This window comes from Protobothrops mucrosquamatus, unplaced genomic scaffold (genome assembly GCF_001527695.2).
Source record: "Protobothrops mucrosquamatus isolate PMUCROS unplaced genomic scaffold, P.Mucros_1.0 scaffold_265, whole genome shotgun sequence".
Classification (NCBI taxonomy): Eukaryota; Metazoa; Chordata; class Lepidosauria; order Squamata; family Viperidae; genus Protobothrops; species Protobothrops mucrosquamatus.
In genome coordinates this window covers 163,902-184,890 of record NW_015386341.1, presented here as the reverse complement: position 1 = coordinate 184,890, position 20,989 = coordinate 163,902, and the positions used below count along the sequence as shown (strand labels likewise).

The 20,989-nt window shown below is 36.0% G+C and overlaps 2 protein-coding genes across 2 annotated transcripts in view; one reads left to right on the top strand and one right to left on the bottom strand.

The window, feature by feature from the left end:
• SCCPDH (saccharopine dehydrogenase (putative)) overlaps positions 1–6,345 on the top strand; it is a 17,771-nt gene extending 11,426 nt beyond the window's left edge. The window contains exons 11-12 of the mRNA XM_015831587.1: positions 3,756–3,837; positions 5,523–6,345. Of these exons, the coding sequence (XP_015687073.1) occupies positions 3,756–3,837; positions 5,523–5,628 (188 nt within the window). The 3' untranslated portion in view covers positions 5,629–6,345. The remainder of the gene's footprint in view (positions 1–3,755; positions 3,838–5,522) is intronic.
• Positions 6,346–6,713: 368 nt separating this feature from the next.
• LOC107302477 (kinesin-like protein KIF28P) overlaps positions 6,714–20,989 on the bottom strand; it is a 31,442-nt gene continuing 17,166 nt past the window's right edge. The window contains 15 exon segments of the mRNA XM_015831584.2: positions 6,714–6,734; positions 7,207–7,228; positions 7,230–7,360; positions 7,896–8,086; positions 9,173–9,323; positions 11,019–11,125; positions 11,830–11,996; positions 12,241–12,375; positions 12,713–12,987; positions 13,565–13,672; positions 15,322–15,440; positions 15,840–15,984; positions 17,959–18,082; positions 18,923–18,977; positions 19,865–19,955. Of these exon segments, the coding sequence (XP_015687070.2) occupies positions 6,714–6,734; positions 7,207–7,228; positions 7,230–7,360; positions 7,896–8,086; positions 9,173–9,323; positions 11,019–11,125; positions 11,830–11,996; positions 12,241–12,375; positions 12,713–12,987; positions 13,565–13,672; positions 15,322–15,440; positions 15,840–15,984; positions 17,959–18,082; positions 18,923–18,977; positions 19,865–19,955 (1,842 nt within the window).

Below are 20,989 nucleotides of genomic sequence, written 5' to 3'. Positions count from 1 at the left end.
AACTCCAGCGATATTAAAAGTCTTTTTATGTGAACAAGATTTTAGAGAAATAACAAACAAGTATGTGGTTCAATTCAGACAGTTCACCAAAACTGTTGTTTAAAAATTTGTGAGCAAAGCCATCCTTGCTTTTCTTCCTATTTAACATTAATCATACTTTGTCAATTTTCACAATACCACAGATTAAAAAATGAAGTAAAGAATGATGGAAATTAAGTCTATGCTTTGTTTCCTAACCCTAGAATTTATAGAAATATATCCATTCCTGAGCAGTTGAAATACTAGACTGAATCAAGATAATTAAAAGTTTGTTTTGTTTTGTTTTTGTAGTTGTTATAGAGAATTTGTAATGTAAGACATGTAGAACTATTTTCCAGGATCTAATTATACAAAACCAATATTATTTGTGCAGTCAAATTTTCTTTCCTTCATGTACAATTGAAGGAAGGAAACCAAAGGGTAGAGGATAATTCAAAAAGGACCAATTTGTCTGAATAGAAATGCCTTCTTGTCATGCAGGTGTACCTCTGCAGTCAAGCCTTGAATAATATTGTGATTGCAATGTATACTTACAAGGATGCATGCAGAAACATTATTCTGTAATGCAAAGAGAAGAATTAAATTAATATGAGGAATGGTGGCCTATATGCAGAGGATGTGTAATTTTGATTGCATCTAAAACAAGTAAAAAAAAGTTCTATCCAGTTTGATGAGGGTCAATTGCAATTTTATTTTTCCTTATTGCCAGATGATCTCTCAGTGACTACTAATTGGTCAGTAGTATGATCATGATGTAACGAGGCAAGGAATGATGGAGGTCAAATAAAAGAGAATTGGTTTATATATGCTTATGGTGAATCTAGGTTTATTGTTTCAATAGTGGCAATAATTTCTCCTGAGTTTAGCCTGGAGATAAATATTCATTAAAATCTTGATGCCACTACCCCAAAATGATGTACAATTCTTACATTGTTTTTTCCCTAATAGGTATGTTAAAATTTTAACAGGTAATTTAGGATATTGATTGTATTTAAAGGTACATCAACAAAATTCCTCCTGAATACTTATTTAGAGAATGATTGTCACCAGGACTACCAGTATTTCTATTTTCATACACATTATATACAAACGTGTCAAAAGTCGCCCCGTAGAGGCGACAGGCAAGGAGGGATCCTCGTTGATTACGGGAGAGCAGCAGCCCTTCCGTTTGATCCGAGGAAGCCCTCCAAACCGGCGGGAAAAAGACTGGCTACATTCGTGTAGCCAGTCAGAAGCTGCTGACAACTGAAGACAATAAGCACCAACAAGCAACTTTTCAGCAACGTGGAGGAAACTGGGTGAGACCCTATCCTCTCTGTATGACTCTAGGACTTCTTCCTGGAAAAAAACTGCCCAAAGCACACACCCCCCCCAATGAGAGACGGAAGGGAAATTTCCACCCCATTCCCTCAGGAAAAGAAAAAAAATAATTACTTGGGGAAACAGAGAAAATTACAAGATTAACTTGGAATTAATACACATATATGATTTTGAAATTTGGGGACTAAAAGTGTTTTTGAGACTTCTTTAAAAAAAAAGATTTGAAAAGCTTGTAATATAAGTTTGGATTTAAAAAGCTGGAAAATGGCGCTAATGACATCTAGTGGTGAATTATGGTACTACAATTTCTTATGCCTAAAGGAAACTTGGCTTGAAGTCCAGATTTAGATAAGACTTTTGCTGTCTGTCCTTGGAAACTTTCACTTTTGAAGACAACAGCTGGGAAAAGGGGGGGAAAACTTTTGGGCTGCTTATCAGTGTGGAAGAGATGATGAACTATTTTGAAACTGGTCTGCCTGAACTACAAATATAAATATTAACTTACTTTCAGAGCTGTGTTGTGGAACTATTTCCCTGCAGGAGAAACACATTTCATTGCTTGAGATGATGGAATATTTTGGATTACAAATCTTAGATTGATGAACAATTTTTATTATAAAGACCACCTACAAAAAATGAAATGGGTGTCCCATAGTCAGCTTTAAATGGTAAAAAACCATATCTAACACCTGTCCCCAAAGTCTTCAGTTTGATATACCACCAAGAAAATATGGATGAAGATCAGAAAGAAATTCTCTCCATGTTGAAATTAATATAAAAGACTATTGCTTTAGCTCATGATGAGACTAGAAATAACACAAAGAAGATAAAAGAACAATTTTCTAATCTAAATTTACAAACCCAGAACATGACTACAAAGAAGGAACTAACAACTCAGAAAATAGAAGGAAAACTTGAGGAAGCAGATCTAAAGATGGAGGACCTAAAGTAAGGAATTAACCGACAGATTCAGACAACTGAAGAAGTAGAAGACGGAGCAATAATATCGGAAATGGAAAAGGCATCTTATCAATCAAGAATTTAGGACACATTTGAGGAAAAGAAAGAAGAACTGATTGAATGGAAGATAGAGCTGTTAGGAGAACTGTGGGGAATTGGAGAAGGAGGGAGGCTGTTTAATGAATATCAATGGGTTCATTCTTCCAAAAATACTTTAACCAAATGGTCTTTCTTATTCCAAACAATATACACAAAAACAGAAAAAAAATTACTTGATGATTCAAATGCACTGACTTGGAAAGTTAATTGGCAAAGGAAGAAAGCTAGAGTAAGACTGAAGAAAATAGAGGTTTTAATCCATTAGATGGGATATTATATTATTTAACTAGATGTTTGAATATGATGGAGTATATATAATTGCTAGAAATAGAAGTACTATCATAACTAGAGAGATAAGTTTTGTAATTAGAATATTAGATTGTGGTATGAGAAGGAAAACAGGAAAATGCTAAGAAGTTTGAATAAAGGAAGCTTTTGGTTACCCAAATATAACTTATTTTGAAATTATAAACAATAGAGACATTTTGAACACTGATGGGAAATTAAAATTAAAAAAAAAAGCAAAAACAGGATACTGATTGAACATAGGGATATTAAGTGCAAATGCAATTAAGATACGTTTTGGTTAGAAAAGTTATCTAAAACTGACATTATGGGAAAAATGTAACAAAGATGTTGATATTAAATTATATATTTATTAATATCAATAAGAATTGTATTTGCCTAGTGTGGGAAAACAGGTACTAGTGGAAGAAGAGAGGAAACATTTGATGGTGCAATATTGGATCTAGATTGAAGAAATTAATATATACCACTCAATTACTAATGGACCCAGACAACACGTTGTCTATTAAGTATTTGATTGTAAAACTAGAAAATTAATAAAATATTTATTTAAAAAAACATATTATTGCTTTTTCCTGTGGTTTTTGTGTCAGACTGTTAATTGTGAGCCATGGTGGTGCAGTGGTTAAAGTGCAGTATTGCAGGCTAATTCTGCTGACTGCCAACTGCTAGCAATTCAGCAGTTCGAGTCACACCGGCTCAAGGTTGACTCAGCCTTACATCCTTAGAGGTCGGTAAATTGAGGACCCAGATTGTTGAGGGCAATATGCTGACTCTAAATCGCTTAGGGCTGTAAAGCACCGTGAAGCGGTATATAAATCTAAGTGATATTGTTATTGCTTCTCTTGACTTCCCTTCTCTCTCCAAATTCTTGTAAGCCCTTCCTGTCCTTACTGGCATTCAAGTAAAGCAACTACTGTATCTGCTGTATTATCTACTGTATTTCTATTTCATCACGGTGGTTTCATTTTCCGTCTTCTTCATCTCAAATTGTCCTGAAGTGATGAGTGTAATGATATATCTCTTTACAGAGGCTGGTTATGTTGCTACACCTATAGCAATGGTACAGGCTGCTGTGGCACTTCTTAAGGACAAGAATTCTCTTCCCAAAAAGTGAGTGTTTATCTTCTAATTGTGAAACATCTATCTTATTTTGCATGCTATGGTTACTCGATGAAAATAAGCACCAGAAGAATTTCACAATTGCTAGTGTCAGTTCTTTCAAAGAGGTTGAGTGAAATATACAGGTAGTCCTCGACTTACGATCACAATTGAGCCCAAAATTTCTGTTGTTAAGTGATACATTTGTGAAGTGAGTTTTGCTCCATTTTACAACCTTTCTTGCCACAGTTGTTAAGTGAATCACTGCAGTTAATAAGTTAGTAACATGGTTGTTAAGTGAAACTGGCTTTCCCATTTATTTTTCTGGTCAAAAGGTCGCAAAAGGGGATCAAGTGACCTTGGGACATAGCAACGGCCATAAGCCTGAACCAGTTGCCAAGCATCTGAATTTTGATCACATGGTCATGGGGATGATACAATGGTCGTAACAGTGAAAAACAGTCATAAATCACTTTTTTCAATGCTGATGTAACTTTGAACGGTCACTAAATGAACTGTTGTAAGTCAAGGACTACCTGTATTTAAGGACAAGAAACTAAATGGCAAAATCCTACTAGGTGAACGTACAGTTCCATGCTACGGTAACTCTTTCTCCCATTTTATAAACCCTCATTATCCACATATTTTGAGCTATTTATAGAAAGCGGGCAGTGAGGAATAAACTTTAGAAGCAATGCACTACAGGTAGTCCTTGACCTACGACCACACTTGAGTCCAAATATTTTGTCGCTAAGCAAGGCAATTGTTAAGTGAGTCACACCCCATGTTATGACCTTTTTTTTTTTGGCCATGATCGTTAAACAAATCACTGCAGTTAACTGAATTGTGTATTCATTAAGTGAATCTGGTTTCTCCCATTGATTTAGCTCGTCAGAAACTCCCTAGGAAGGTTGCAAATGACAATCCCAGGCCCCCGGGATATTGCAACCATCGTAAATACAGGGCCTTCGCCAAACACCCAAATTTTGATCACATGATTGGAAAAGGTACCGCAATGGTCGCAAGTGTGAGAACTGGTCATAAGTCACTTTTTTCATTGTATGGTAACTTCAGCCATTAGACAAATGGTTGTAAGTTAAGAACTATCTGTATAAGGAGTTTGATTAATCTTATCCTAATGTTTAGCTGTATAATATTTGGTCAAGGGAAGCTCACTACGTTTTTACAGGATCTTGCCAAGTACAGTTCTTGTAACAAGTGGTAAAATCTGAATAAAATCTCTAAACTATGTTTTGTATACCATCCAAACTTGGTTTGTGAATAAGAGAATAACCATAATACTCTTAATAATTGGAAAAGAATGTTACCAGTTTCTTCAAATCTGCTTATCATGTTTATGATTTGAGCTGCTATCCTTTGTACCTGGATATGTTTTATTGAACTCAATAAATTTACTACGGTGCAATCATGTTTAGGGTTGCGCTGTCTATTGCATTAGTTATTCCATATTATTTCATGCATCCAATCTATAAAATCACTGGTATGTTTTTGTCCTTTTTTTAATTACAAATTGTTCATTAAGATAAATGATTTTTTTAGTTATGTCAGAAGAAAACCCCATCTTTTAACCCCCAAATTGCATTAATATTGGAGTTTGCATTAATGTGGTTTGTTGTAAAAATTTAGGCTTTCTTGTATTTGTGTGTTGCTAACCACAAATGTGACTTGTGTTGCAGAGGTGGTGTCTATTCTCCTGGGGCTGTGTTCTATAATACAAAACTTGTGGAGAGACTGAACAAGCATGGAATTGAATTCTCTGTCATAAGCAAGCCTGAAGTCTGAAAAAAAATAATCCACGGATACAGCAACCCTTTGTGTGTGTGTTTGACTGTGCGCGCACACACATGCACATTCAAAATGATATCATAAATAATAAAGTTGATAAACTTAATAAACTTAATGTAAAGATACCGTTGCTTGAATGGTTCACATGAGAGTTAGGAAGATGGAGTTATTAGTATTGGAAATAGATATCAACAGCCATTAACTAATTAGCAGTGGTTAATCTAATGGAATGATTCATAGAGCCCTCTTGCTTATTAGAAACAAACCCAATTTCTAGGAATCATTAAATCTAACTCTGATCCATTTCATTTTTAAACAATAACTATGTATACTTTTTTCCTATTTGATTTTGGAAAGTTATTGCAGATTAAATTGTGGAAACTCTGTCAACTGATCAAATATTGAAGGTGGAAATAAATTCCATTGGCATCTTGTTGACTAATGGAATAAAATAATTGTCCTTAGCATAGGTCTTACTGAATCCAGTTATTTGGTATTTTTCTATATTTACTTGTTTGCTATAGCATTATGAAAGCATTTAACCTGTGAAGTTAAACTTCATAACTTAAGTATCCATTCCAGCTGAAACATATCTGAGTATTTAGCATTTTTAAAAACTTAAACTCATTTCAGAAGATGGTAATATATAAGAAAATACTTAGTTGCTCTTATTTTCTTTGTTATTTTTCAACGCAATAAAAAGATTGAAAATCTGTTGTCGGTTTCATAAATGTTTAAAGCATAATTCAGCTATAGTGTAAGAATTAGCATGATCCAATATGTTAAGAATATGATATATTTCATCCTACTATCTTAGATAGTATTATGGAATACCAGCTCTAATTTCTTTTATAGCTCAAATTAAAAGCAAGATTATCAATTCTTATACTTAATGCTGAAGGCCTTTTTTTTTTTACATCCCTATCAGAAATGGGATGTTCTTATGAACCACTTATGCTTATTCACATTTCAGGAGGCAATGAGATAATCAACCAAATAAACTAAATGGATATATAAAAATCTTAAACTTTTATTTATCAGTAATTGTGGTACTGATAAGAAGAGCTAAGAAAATAAAAGTCTCATTCCAATAAAAGAGAAAGCTGAAACAAGCAAAAAACCTTATTCAGTTAAGGAACTACCAAGGAGAAAACCACATCCCCTCCAATACTGGCAGGGCAAGCTACTGTATATAAACTGAGCAAACCCCATACTGGTGCACTGATGATGTCACCTAGTCGGGTAATGAAATGTCTAGAGAGCACCAAGAACTCCATAAGTCTCATTGTTTGGAAAGGAAAGTTCATAATCAGCAACAACAAAAATTTCTTATTACTCTGTTGTTAGGAAGAGTTGAAGAAGACACACAGTACTGTCCCTATTACAATGAATAGTAAATTCCAGTATACATCCTTCTATGTTATGAACAAGGTCTAAAGGAAGAAAATTTTCAAAAAGCTAATGTTGAAATTGTAAAGAAATTAGAAGGCAGTGGACATATAATGATATATGTAAGTATTGACTTAATTTCCAACTCACTACTATTTTACTTGGTAAACCACATTCACTTAATACCTTGCTGTAACCTAGTCTCTCGTTTCTTCTTAACTATTAAGGCAACATCATTTTTCAGTTTACTTATACTTGACTCAAGTTGTTCTCCAAAATCCTTTAAAAAGTGTGATTGTCTCTCAGTAAAAAGTCGAAGTAGTTGGATGTTATCTTCATCCTAAAAATAAAATAAATAGCATTCTTTCCTGCAATATTGTATAGTAAAAAACTTTCAAGTAACAGTGCGGTTCATAATGCCTATAAAAAAAATGGAACTTTGATATGAAAACAGCAAACAGGCAGCCTATAGAACAAAGCTATTTGAACAAGGTACTTTAAATTATTACTGTATAGATTAATTGGTATTTATCGTATTACTCCCCAAGCAATTTTGATTTAGAATAGTATTTCTAGTATCCTAAATTTGAATGGCATCTGCGTATATTTACAGCAAGAGGGGTACTACGTTAAGCTTAGAGTTCAATTTTGAGGCCTCCCTGGGAGCCAGTCAAGGTACCCATTTTGATCCTAATCTAAAATTGGCCCATTTAGGTGATGATCTGGGGGCTATAAAAGGCTGAGAAAGTACTAAGTGACCTGAAGAAAAATAAACTTCTCAGACCCTTTGGAAATGATATCCATAAAACGACATGAACAGTTAGAATCAAGGAGAACGTAATCCATGTCTTCCCAAGAGAATTTGTAATGTATACCGGGGCTCTGTAGTGCTGTAGCTTTAAGAACTGTCCTCGGATCACATTCATTTTCTGGTAGAAGGATTTGAGAGCTTTAGCAAATTCAGCATCACAGCTGACACGAGAACCGCACACTGTGCGACTGTCTTTTGATGCTGGTGAAATTATCTTATTAACTTGGAGCTTCGAAGGAGATTTTAAGATCTTACCTATAAGAAGAAGATTTAACAATTAGTATCAATGGGCTCAATAGGAATGCATTGTACAGAAGAAGACCCATCATCAAATGTTACAGTAAAGAGTGTTGCCGTTTGGTTTGGAACTCTCTGTAATCATTCCTAATATCAGGAAATTTGGGATACATTGGTTAACAAGGTAATCTTTGACTTAAAACAGTTCATTTAGTGACTGCTCAAAGTTACAGCAGCACCGAAAAAAGTGACTTATGACCATTTTTCACACTTATGACCATTGCACATCCCCATGGTCATGTGATCAAAATTCAGACGCTTGTCAATTGACTCATGATGGTTGCAGTGTCCTGGGGTCATGTGATCACCTTCTGCGATCTGAGAAGCAAAGTCAGTGGAAAAGCCAGATGCCCTTAACAACCATATTACTAACTTAACAACTGCAGTGATTCACTTAACAGCTGTGGCAAGAAAGGTCGTAAAATGGAGCAAAACTCACTTAACAAATGTTTTGCTTAGCAACAGAAATTTTGAGCTCAATTGTTGTCATAAGTCAAGGACTGCCTTTAAAACTCTTGTCTGCATCCTAATTTTGTTGTGATGTTTGCAATCATGCATCATAGCTTAGAATACAATGTGATGTAGTACTTAAGTTGTTTGACTGGCACTAGTAAAACTTAGATTCAAATCCACTCTCGGCCACAGAATGTCATTGGGTGACCTGAGGCCAGTAAATCCAACCTTCATCACAGGGTTGCGATGGGGGAAAATACAAAGAAGAATATTTATGTAGACTGCTCCTGAATGAAGGTTGGAAAACACATGTCATAAATAAATAAATGATCTTCAGAATACCATCCTACTACAAAGTCAAAATGAATATTTCACTTGAAACCCGTTGGAGCATTCCATCCCGGTCTCAAGTTAATAAAATAATTATTTTAAAAATTCCTGTTCTCAGGAATTCCAGATGGGTTTAAGGAATTGTTGACATTGTATTTCATCAACATCTGGAGGCTATCAGCCTGTGGTAACAGCTGGCTTAGCAATTTCAAAGTAAACAAAGAAAAGTAAAGAATTACATTTTTATTTTCAGATACTTACTGAAATGGGTTTCTGCCTCATATTCTTTCAGTTTAGTCTTCAGATGTATGTTTTCCTCTGTCAGAGCTCTATTAATATCTCTAAGTAATTCAGTCTCTTGTTCTAGTTTTAACAGCTTTTGGTAAAGTTCAGGGATATGACTTTCTGTATCCTAAATAAAATATATTGTTTATGATTTAGGATGTGTATGTGCAATTATTCAGGTGGAAACTGCTATTATTAATGCAAGTTTTTTCATTGAATTAAAATGGTTATTGGCAATTTAAAAGCAACTCTGGGTCCAGAACTCAGTGCAGAATGTTTGAAGTGAAGTCACAGAATAAATACTTTAAGCAATGTGCTGAACTGGGAGGACGGGCACTGGAGAGAAATAAAATGTGCTGATAATTTATAAATCATAAAGTACAAAAGATCTCTCTTTTGGTTACTGATGAGTATGTTGCTGGAGAAGCCTTCATACATTTGGGAATCACTTCTTCAAACTCTCCCATCAGCCAGAATCAATTATACAGATGACTGCAGCTATACACATCACAAAGACTTAGGCCATTAAGTCAATGCCAATTCATAGCAACCACATAATATAGGTTGACCTTCTCCAGAAGACTCTTCCCCATCTTGACTCTTCAGAACATCCAGCCTATTGCTGCTGTATGGTAATATCTTAAAAGGCTGATCTAATGAGATACGGTATCACTAAATAAATCATTTTTTCTTATTATAATAATGAGAATCACTCTCAAAACAGCAGTTCAAAGGGGAAGCTGATCCAGATGACTAAAATCCCATCATACAGCCGTTGGTTGGATATCCTTCAAAAGCAATAGCTGCTCACTTCTGTAAAGCAAATCCACAGCTGAGAACTATATGTAACACATCTGTTTAAAGTATGCCAAGTTAGAAGCATCATTAGGTGATCACAAGCCACCCAGAGTTATCCTCTGGTAAGATGAGCAACCAATAAATTTAATTAATAGCAAAATACAGCCCTGGTAAGTACATGAAAATTTCCAGAAAAGTTCAGGACTGCAAGCTAGAGTGGGAAGTTGTTTTCTTAACCTGTTTCTCCTTTATCACTCTTTCTCATATTTCTATTTTCCTATCAGAAGAGATAGCCTTTTTCTGGTTCCCTACTTTTTCCTTTGTGCTGGGATTTAGGGCAGAACTCCTGATGTATTTACTTAATTCACTCCTTTCTTCTGGCATCTCAATGGGATTTTTCCTTCCTTTTAGTCCTGATCCCTTTATCGTCTATAGTAATCCTGGCAACAGTTCTATATTGGTTGTTCTTCCAAATTTCTGGGACAGATCGGTTGCCCATTTATGGCACATTGGGAAATCTGTTCCTATTATGTTGCAAGGGAGCTGTGATACTATTCCTACAATAATGTTGTTTCCCCATAAATATTTGTGCAAGATTGAATTTCTGTCCTGGGGATATCCCAAATAAAGTGAGAGTGCAGTGGCATCAATCTATACCTTTCAGTAAATCGACCATTCTCCCACTAACTCTTGCCACAATTATCCCCTCCTTTTGAACTGGAAATAGGGTCTTTCTGCCCGGATGATCCAATTCCAGGCAACATTTCCAGTTTTATCACAGATACAAAAGGTTATCTTGCCAGTACCACTGTGGCACTCCCGTATAACTAAACTTTCTTTATTCACTTGACCTTTTCCAATTGTGGCCTTTTCCCGATGTCCCTCTTGGATCCTCTTCCCCCTTTCCCGGGATTCGTGCTGTCTCTGTTTCATTCAAAATTAGGCCAAGTACATAAAAGCATTCATTATTTGAAATGAATGGAAATAAAGAATAAACTACTTTTAACTGACGGTACATACTTACCAGATCACCTCGGATTAAAATCCCCACTTTTGGATTATCGATAATATATGAGCCCTCCCTAGTGACAGCCATGCCTTCCTCAGTAGAAATCAGTTCTGCACATCCTTCTGCAGGGCCAGGAAAATACTGTTAGTTATGAAGCATGCATTGTTTTCTAGCTGACAACAGAATTGTTTTGTGTCAATACCATTAATTTTTCTATCAGTCATCCTGACTAACCCTAAAGTGTTGGACTGATATGTCCTTAGGCTTCTAAGACTTCTGTTTTAAAAATTCTTTACATCATGCTTCTAAATAGATTGACCTCAGCTACCCTGAGGCCTCCTTCTTCCCCTCTCACCTGATGGCATATTCTGCTACTTCAGGTGCCTCTTAGCCAACAGCCACCATTATGATACTGCTCATGCACAGTATCCTAGGGAAACCAGTAAGCATGAAGGAGGAGCCAGTGTCACCTAGGAAGACTAAGTATGCTGGATGAATGATTGCCTTGGGAGGAGTTAGAAGGTCAACCAAGTGATGTCATCCAGAGTCGCTGCATCAGGGAGATAGACAGCATAAAAATTTAATAAACAAATAAACTACTTCCAACAGAAGAGTCAGAACTGGTAGTGATAGTCTAATAATGAACAACCAAATGAACCAAACAACAATAAAAAGAATTGTGCATTTGATCCGAAAGGCAACAGTACAGCTTTCTACTTGATCTGGTATAGTATGTATTATTCCAGCTGCTTATAATGTCAAAGATATATAGATATGAAGCTTAACGTTCAGGCATAATTTAATAAAACTGAAACTAAAATAATACCTTGAAGTCCCCACAAGTCAACAATTAAAGCATTTCTCTGGAGATAATTCAAAAAATCTTGGGAAACCTTCATGGATGAAAATTGAATCAATTCTTCTATTTTAGGATTTACATTTTTCCAAGTGGGTTTTGTGTATAATACATGTGGGAGATCATAAACCTTGTATCTAAATATGCAAAAGAAACAATTGTTCAATGAAAAGTCAGTTATTTTATAACTATTTATTTTCACATCCCTTTCCCTCTGAAAGAAGCCCAGAAACAAAGCTAAAAAGAATCAAGAAATCTTTAAAAAAGAAAAAAAATGAAATTGAGCATTAAACAGTAAAGCCACATATCTTAAACAAGACAATAAAAATGCAACACTCAAAATATGTTCATTTTTAAATGACAAATGTAAAAAAAAAATACCCAATTTGAATTCCCCTTTGTGTAACTTTTTTAATCCATTTAACTCCAAGGCACTGAAAAATGTGAATTTGGAAATCAATCCTTTTGCCCAGCAATTCCAAAGGGTCAATAATCATATCATCATCTGTCAAAGGTCTGTAGAGTGGAAGGAGAGCAAAAAGGGTAAGAGTGGTGCTAAGCATGTAAGAGAGTAGTAACATTCATCTTGTGCGGATGTGAAGACTGCTATGAAACTGTTCTGACTTCCACACACACACCCTTCGAGATGGCTGCATGGAAGATCAGAAAAGGAATGCTTCTCTTTTCAGATAACCATTTGTTATTCTATCCAAATTAAGACCTGTTAACTCTGAATCCTGAGTATCCTCACTATTCAGGAAAATGCATTATCTCATATTTAGGATATTCTATGGGCAGAAGATCCTTTCCTTGGGCAATTTTTATTCTGCACATATGATACATAAATGCTTACCTCCCATTTTGCATACATGGGATAATGTTGATCAAGAGGATTGCTTCCTCCGTTCCGTCAGAATTTAGAAGTTCTATTTGTTCCTCAAGTTTCATGCAATAAGCAAGAGATTGGAGCCAGATATGAGCAGATCCTAGATGAATTGCCTCCACAGGATCCCAAAATGGATCACACTCTTTGTCCACTTGCACATCTTCTCCATTTAAAAACTGCTGGTAAAGCTCTTCCATTAAAAATTTTCTGTTGATGAACTTAGGTTTTGACCAAATCCATACCTAGAAAAATCAATCAATCCAGCTTAATTGAGAGAAGAGAAACTAAAACATAGTTTATGACCATTACTTTTTGCTTTGGTTAATAAAAATAAGCAAGGATTAACAGATAAATAATTTGCCTTTCAAGTGAACAGTCCCTAGATGTCTTTGGCCTTTTTTTCTGAGAAAGAAGGATGACCATCACAGTTCAGTTTTATTTGAATTAAGAGAGGTAGGATTTGAAATTTTGTCCAATGAATTTTAATTTCTCTTTTTTCTTTTAATGGCTAATTGGATAGTTATAGTTATATATTTGAAATATTTTTTTCCTATGGATATATCTCTTGACACATATGTTTTAATAAATAAATAAAAACCGGAGAGAAGAAAGAAGATAGAAGCAGCATATATCCTTGTCCAAGAATACCAATAAAATCCAATACTATTAAATATGTCTTTATATTTGAACAGCTAAATTGGAGCTTCAACATCAGAGACAACCCCACTCAAAATGAGACCAATCACAGCACCATAAAGGCCTTTAGATGGGAAAAGAACATTCAGAAGAAACTTTTGCAATAATGCAGTAGGTTCGTACCTGGTTAGTAACTTTGTGTACTACTTTAATTATGATCTCTTTTTGCAGGTCATAACCTCTGGAGTCTGAGGATGCTAGATTTTTCACTTTCAGTTCTAACTTTAGGTCCTGTTAAAGAAAAGCTCAATACAATATTTTTGTTGAGTAGCACTTTGGCATAAATGTGGAAAGCCACCAAAAGCAAACTGATTAGGAACAGGCAAATACAGGTTTGGGAGTGTAAGCAAGGTACTGTAGTATCAACTAAATATATCCATCTTGTTTAGAAGGATCAGTTCAAGTAATTCTTCATATAAAATAATAAGCAGCAATCTTACAGACACACTAAGATGCACAGCTTTTCTAAAAGTTGCTTTCTTTTGATTGTACAATTTTCTTTCTTTTCTTTTCTTTTCTTTTTTTTTTAGAATCCCATTTTCAAAGTTTAAGAAATTCTTCTCAGACTATTACCAAGGATTTTTTCTTACATCATGGCCCATGATTCTTATTGGAAACTGCCTGAAAATGAAACTGTAATAAGAATGTTCATTTCTCCACTTTGGCTAGATAGCCTAGTCTACCTTTGTCACAGGCCTGATTAGGGAACTCTCTTGCATCTTTATCCCACCCATTCATGCTGGAAATACAAGCACCAATATCGTTCATTTCCACGGGTGGGTCTTTGAGGACATGTGGTTTTTACTGAATGCCTTTTGTATGAGCCCCCTCTCTTGATACTTCTCTTTCTTTACGACTCTTTGCCTACTATATCCACAGGTGAGCCCATTTTAAAAAAAGAGCAATGAAAACAGTAGAGTTTACTATTCATCCTGTTACTTGGATTGTAAGATGAAATTAGTGGAGCTCTCATCAGTTTCAGCTGAATAAGGGAAGGAAGGAAGGAAGGAAGGAAGGAAGGAAGGAAGGAAGGAAGGAAGGAAGGAAGGAAGGAAGACCAATATTGATTTGATTTGATAAAAAAGCCTATACTTTCACTGTTTCTCCAGGGAGCTTGCAAAAAAGACAAGACACAAGATATGAAAGGTCCCCAGTGAAAAAGAAAGCAAAAAACATAGTTTGCTGTTCAAGGCTACTTGAGAAGAGGGAGGCAGACCAGTAGCTTAGGACACACTGGCCATGAAATGCAATGTGAAATGACTGAAGGGAAGGGTGTATTCCTATCCTGGTGGGTTGGAAGTTCTTAGACATCCAAGATAAACTTGCCAAAGGCCCTGAAGGAGCTCATGGAGATTCTTGTATATTCGTGTGTCTACATATTTCTAAATGCTTTTCCTTCCTTTTCAAGAGGTTTCCAGTGTTAGGTTCCCTTTAATTATTCTGCAACTTTATTTACTTGAGAGCATAAGTAGTCACAACAGTATCCTGTTCTTTGAAAGAAACATTATTTGTTCTTATTTATTGAACGACAATACAAAAATAGATTACATAACCGAATCAAGACGTACCCTCAAGCTACTCATGTTCTCACGTTCTTCCCAAGCACGTGCAACTCTGCCAAGAATAGATTGTGCCACTGTTCCACAGACATGAGACCAATCCATGCACAAGATTTCAATCTTGTAGTGACTTAGTTTCTCAGAACTGTTCCCCCAATAATAAATCTTTTTTATAGTCAGTCAATTTTAAATCAATTAACATTTATAGATTAGCTCTAACCCATTTTTCCCTTACATAATGAGATACCTTCAATAAATGCTGGGCCGCAACTCCCAGTAATCTAATATATAATAAAGAGAAAACATGCATTCAAGCCATACCTTCTTCAACTCTATACTCATCTGATTTGCTTCAGCAACCAATGGCATCAACTTTATATAATCATGGAATGCAGCAAGGACACTGGGGTCTGGCTTGCCATCCTTCCTGTTTGCAGCACCTTTCAGAAAAACAGCCCAAGACTAAACAAATAAAGTTGCCTGCATTTATTTATTTTGGGGAGAAATTAATAACTTATTCGAACAAATGTAGGATTTCAACTTTTGCTAGCTTACATTGACTATCGTATTGTGCAAACATCCATTTGTTGATGAGACAGTGACCTAAGCACAGAATTACTTTAAGATTTTTGATGGTGCCAGTCAACTTCAGGTTCATGTCCCAGTTCTATACTTTACAAAGTGAGGCTTGGAATAGAGGGATGGGTCTATTAGTCTCTCTGACTCTTATTAAGACATGGAATCCCTTCAATCCACGCTCACTGAGCAGATTTTCAAACAAGTTTACAATGAAAGAATTGCAAACCTTGAAAGGAGAATGATTACAGTAAGATGCTTACCAAGTTTGTCTACACTGAAGCCTTTGGCAGCTGCCAGCTCTGATTGAATGAAATCATAATCATATCTGCTCAGATCCTCGCTGGTGCGGTTGATTGGAGGGCCAATGTAGAGGTATGCACTGTTTGATCCCAAAATTAGCCGGTCCTGAGGGATTGTATACACTATGCATGCTGAAAGGATTTCTATTTCGTTATAGTTATAAGCTTATCAAAGACCAAAACTAGTAACTGAATATTATTGCTTTGGAGGCAGGAAAAGGGTGAGGGACTTGTTATTTAAAAGGGACTGAACTGTTGTTTTTGAATTTATTTATTCTTTTTTTGCTTTGAAAATAATGACAGAGCAACAGAAAAATAAAAATAAAACCCCAAAATAAAAATTCATACATTGCCAAAGAAGAAATAAAAAACACATAAAAGGACTGAGCTGTTAAGTGAGAAGAACTCTTTCAAATGTCTCAACTACTATATTAAGTGTTCAGTACATCCAAAATAAAAGATTCAAATCCCCAATCTACCCTGAAATCATTTTGCTATTTTTCTGTCTACTTTCAGAATTGATGTGAAAATAAAACAGCAGAGAAGAGAGAAAGAACCACAGATTACTTCTTGGATGTCCTTGAGGAAAGTGGAGTGTGAGACTAACAAATCAGCGAGTAAATGTGCTGTCCAATTTCTGCTGAAATGGATTTGATCTGGAAGACTTTAAAAATGCTTCTGAAGACAAGATTTACATTCAAAAGGAAGAGTCTAAAAGAAAAATGCCTTTTTCAAATGTAGTCTAATTTCCTCATTACTTGGGCAAACTTTTTTCACTGAAATGAGATACTGGGTCCTTTAGTATTGCCATTGTGTGGTTTGTTTGTCTGCTTACCCTGCTTTTTGAACCCAAATTGTGTCTTAGTCAATAAAATATAGTTAAAGAATTTACAGCATGTATGAATCCAATCGACTTTCCCTTTGATGCTTATACAAGAGCCAAAGTAATAATTTTCTCTCCAAAGTATAATATTCTCTTGTGCTTTAGATTATATAAGTTGTGAATTCAGTTGATGACCTCTGGTATTTGCCAAGACTTTGATAAATCGGGTAATTTATATTGCCTGTTGTGGCCTATCGGCCTCTGGAAGATTCCGCAGAAGCACAGGAGTCAGGGCCAGCTGAAAGCTCCAATGGGGACGAAGGAATGGAGCTGTCACAGCCAGGGACAGAGGTGGAGTTGGGGCCATCCACCAGCCCCCAGATGGAAAGGCTGAGACCTCCATGCCTTGAAGCAAGTGATTCAGGAGAGGAGGATCACATGGGTCCAGTGATTGATGTGCGGGTGTGGCGGAGGCTGAGGAGACACTAGTGAGAGGCTATGGGCTGGTCTTCGGGGCGGAAGAGTCACCGTTACTAACAGAGCCCCACCCTCAGCTGTGGATAAAAGGCAGGGACGGAGACGAATAGGTGTGGCAGACAACTATTCGTCTCCCTGCCAGTCAGGCACTTCTATTTGGAACTCCTGATTCTTGTTTGGAAACTTGCTGGAGTTTTCCTCGGATCCTGTGGCACTGGGAGTCCGAACGCCTTCTGAGTGTGTGGGTGTATCTTATGTTGAAATAGAGCCAGCTTAGGATTCTTGCTGCAAGTGTGGTGAGATTAACTGAGATTAACTCTGGGTGTTGGGAAACCCCTGCAGGGAAAAGGGAGTGAGCTCCGTTGTTTGGAGGCAACTAAAGACTTTAACAGTCGACTGTGTGAAATTGCTGGCGTTCCTGAATAAAAGGAACGTTGGAAATTTATTGGTGCATTGTGTTCGGGGAATTGGGTCAGAACAATTGTCTATATAAAAAATGCAAAACCGAAGAAGTTGCCAAAACACTTATTAGGCCATAATGTTCAACAAGAGCTGCACTATATTCACCTTGGTGGTCACAGTACTTGCATCTACTCTCGTTTAATGAGACTGAGTTCTTCTCAAATGATTCTAAGCCTCACTTTGAAAATCCAGTTTGCTCTGAAGCTGTAGCAGAGATGAGTTTGAAGAGCCATCTGGTTTGTATTTTGCAGCAATAGTGTTCTAAGGTAGGAGACACATCACGACATGGGAGAAATAACAAATCAACATAAAACTCACCAAATGCTGTAGTTTAGTTTTCACCACAATGGGTACTCCATTCACAATGACCTTACATTTATCCCAAGGAGATATAGTAACTTTGTGATCGGTGTATGTGAATGTTGCGTGCTTATCCAATATGCTGGAAAAGAGCAAGGCAAGCAATTCATACCATAAGTCAAAGGTTTCAAGCTATAAAAGGACGGTTAGTAACACAACCATATATGGTACATGGAAAACATCACTGGGAATGAGGAGGAAAAAATGAAGGGAGGATGTTAAAGTTCAGTGACAATATCCTTACTTTGCATATCACACATTCCTATTTCAGTCTCTACCAACCCTTTCACATCACACAAGCCACCTATTCCTATGGCAGCTTCTTATTTAGTCAACCTTAAGATTTTTGAAAAGGTAAGGGCTGGAAAAGATAACAGCAATGTTTCAAAATGTTCAGCACTATATCTGGGAGGAAATGTTTTAACGTTTTTAATTTTCTTGTAAATATATCAAGCTTATGTTACAATGGTTGTATGATTCCTCCAAATGGGCAAGAATTGTACATGAATTGTAGTTGAAAGACACTGAGAAAGAAAGGGCCCTGATGATCCAGGGGTCTGGAGACTCAGTTTGTTATGATCCAAAAGAAAGGAATGGACACTCTAAGACAAATTATATGTTACATATAATTTGTCTTAGAGAGTGTCCATTTCTTAACTAAGAAAGAACTTCTTACACATTAAGCCAGACAGAGAGATGCCTGGAATATCACAGCTGTGAGACAGGGAGAAAAAGGTATTAATAAGCCTCTTAGAGCACCTTTATACCCGAATAAGCCTCTTAGAGCGCTTATTTAATAAGCCTCTTAGAGCACTTTTATACCCGAATAATCATTGCACAAAAATAGAGAAAACCAAATTATATCCCCACCAGGTTTATGCACGCCCTCTGATAGTGAAGACTGAATTTTTCTTATACGCACCCCAAGCCTCTGAGGATGATTGCATTTGATGGAGATTGGCCAACATCAGAAGACCCTAAAAGGAAAATGTTTGTCTTGTATATTTGTGCCACACTGAATATTGATCTAGATCAGTCTATTTCAAATGGGCTCTTTCCAGATGCATTGGAACTGCATTTCCTAGACTGCCGAGCCAGAATGGCTAATATTTTGCTGTTTGTAGTTCTGAGAGTTGCAATTTATTCATATATAAAGTGCACCAGAAGGTTACCCTAAGCCGTATCCATCTATGATTTATGTATGCTAGTTTGGAACCAACATATGGATGTGACCTATTCCCCAGCTTGTCACGCAGTCTATGAATTTATCAATGGATGGGGATCTAGTGAATCTGATCAAATAATTTCACTTAAAAGCAGTGATGAATGATACAGAAGAAGCTTAAAGCAATTATCTCTCAATCATTCAGAATAGGAGTCCTCATTGTCAAACAAACAAGCAATTCCTTATAGTTGGCAGGATTAAAAAGACTGCTCGGTGCAGAGAACATCACAGAAATACCACCAAGAATAATACAAGCTGGGGATAATTGAAGATAAAAAACAAAAACAGAATACTCCAGTGCTAATGTTTCTTCATGTATGTAAGAGCACAATAAATAATTCTCAGTCCAAAGTCTGCAAACTTCTGAATCACACCAGGTTTTTTTAATCTGTATTTTCCCATTAATACTAATTAAAGAGACAATTTACAAAAAGTAGTTAGTAATTATCAATTTTGGGGATAAAATTGAAAAAATTCTATTTGTGAAATATACTATTAGAATAGAAGATTTTAAAATTTCTTTAAGATACGCGTACAACATTCCTTAAAAAAGAGTGTTACATTTCTTTGAATGGCATTGTTTACACATCTGGTATTTAGTAATACAAAAGGAAATGCTGCAGTTAAACAAAATAGTACCATTTTGAATGAAATACTTCAGAACTCCTGAAAGCTGAGGGTCTTCATTGATATTCACAAGATATGGAAAAGTTTCCATCATCTGTCTCTCCTGCTGAGAATCAAATAAACCTTATTTCTGCAGATATTCTTCCTCAAAAAACACCCAAGAACCACATGACATATTCCTTTTAAGTAATAAATATACTTGCTCTTTTCCCAAGAGATTCTGAAAGAGAGGGCTATTGTAAATAATAGCGCCACTGAATGTTCCTCTCAAACCATCTTTCTGATTTAAAAATCTGGTATGACAACAAAACCAAATCCAATTGGCATTTATACTTCAAATCTGAAACTCCATGAAGCAAGAATCTTTATTGTTCCTGTTGCAGGGAGATTTCTCAAGATTTAAGTATTAGTAGTATGAATGTTGGTTTTTATATTCTGAAAACTCCTCACATATATAATGACCAGAGATATATTCACAGCTATTAAAGATATATTAACATCTATGAGGATTGATTTTTTTTGCAGCATTATTTCCTCTGCTCCCAGGCCAGTGTCTTCATTTGTAGTACTTTCTTCTTACGCCTTTTCTCAACACACTAGTACAATTCTACAGCTCAGTCCAGAGATGGACGTCTGGGCTGAGTGAGGACTATACAAATTCTGGGAGGTCACAGCAAAATATAACTTAGATTTTATTACTTCCTGTCATTTAAAATTAAATTAATAAAATACAGATAGTATTTCTCTTTTGTCAAATTTTAAAAATACCACTCAGAAGTAATACTCAGAAAGGGGCTTTTGGGGGGGGGCAAAAGGGCAATTCAAAGCTTCCAGAGGTCATTTGTGTCCTAGAGATTGAGGTTATGCACTTTTGGCATGAAGAATCCAAGCTGCTAAACATGGAATAGTTTAGCCTGCTCACTAGATGCTGTGGAAATTTCTGGAGGAATATAATTGAATCTCATTGGAAGCAGTTTTGTTCAGGCCTATTGAAAAAGCTCTAGCAGCTGTAAAGATCTGACATGTTCAGAAAACTCACACTCCTGTCTTCCCTTCCCCAAGAGTTCTCTCTTTCATTGAAATAAGACGGAAATTATGAGCAAGTGCTGACTGGAACTACTGAAGATGTTTTCTTGA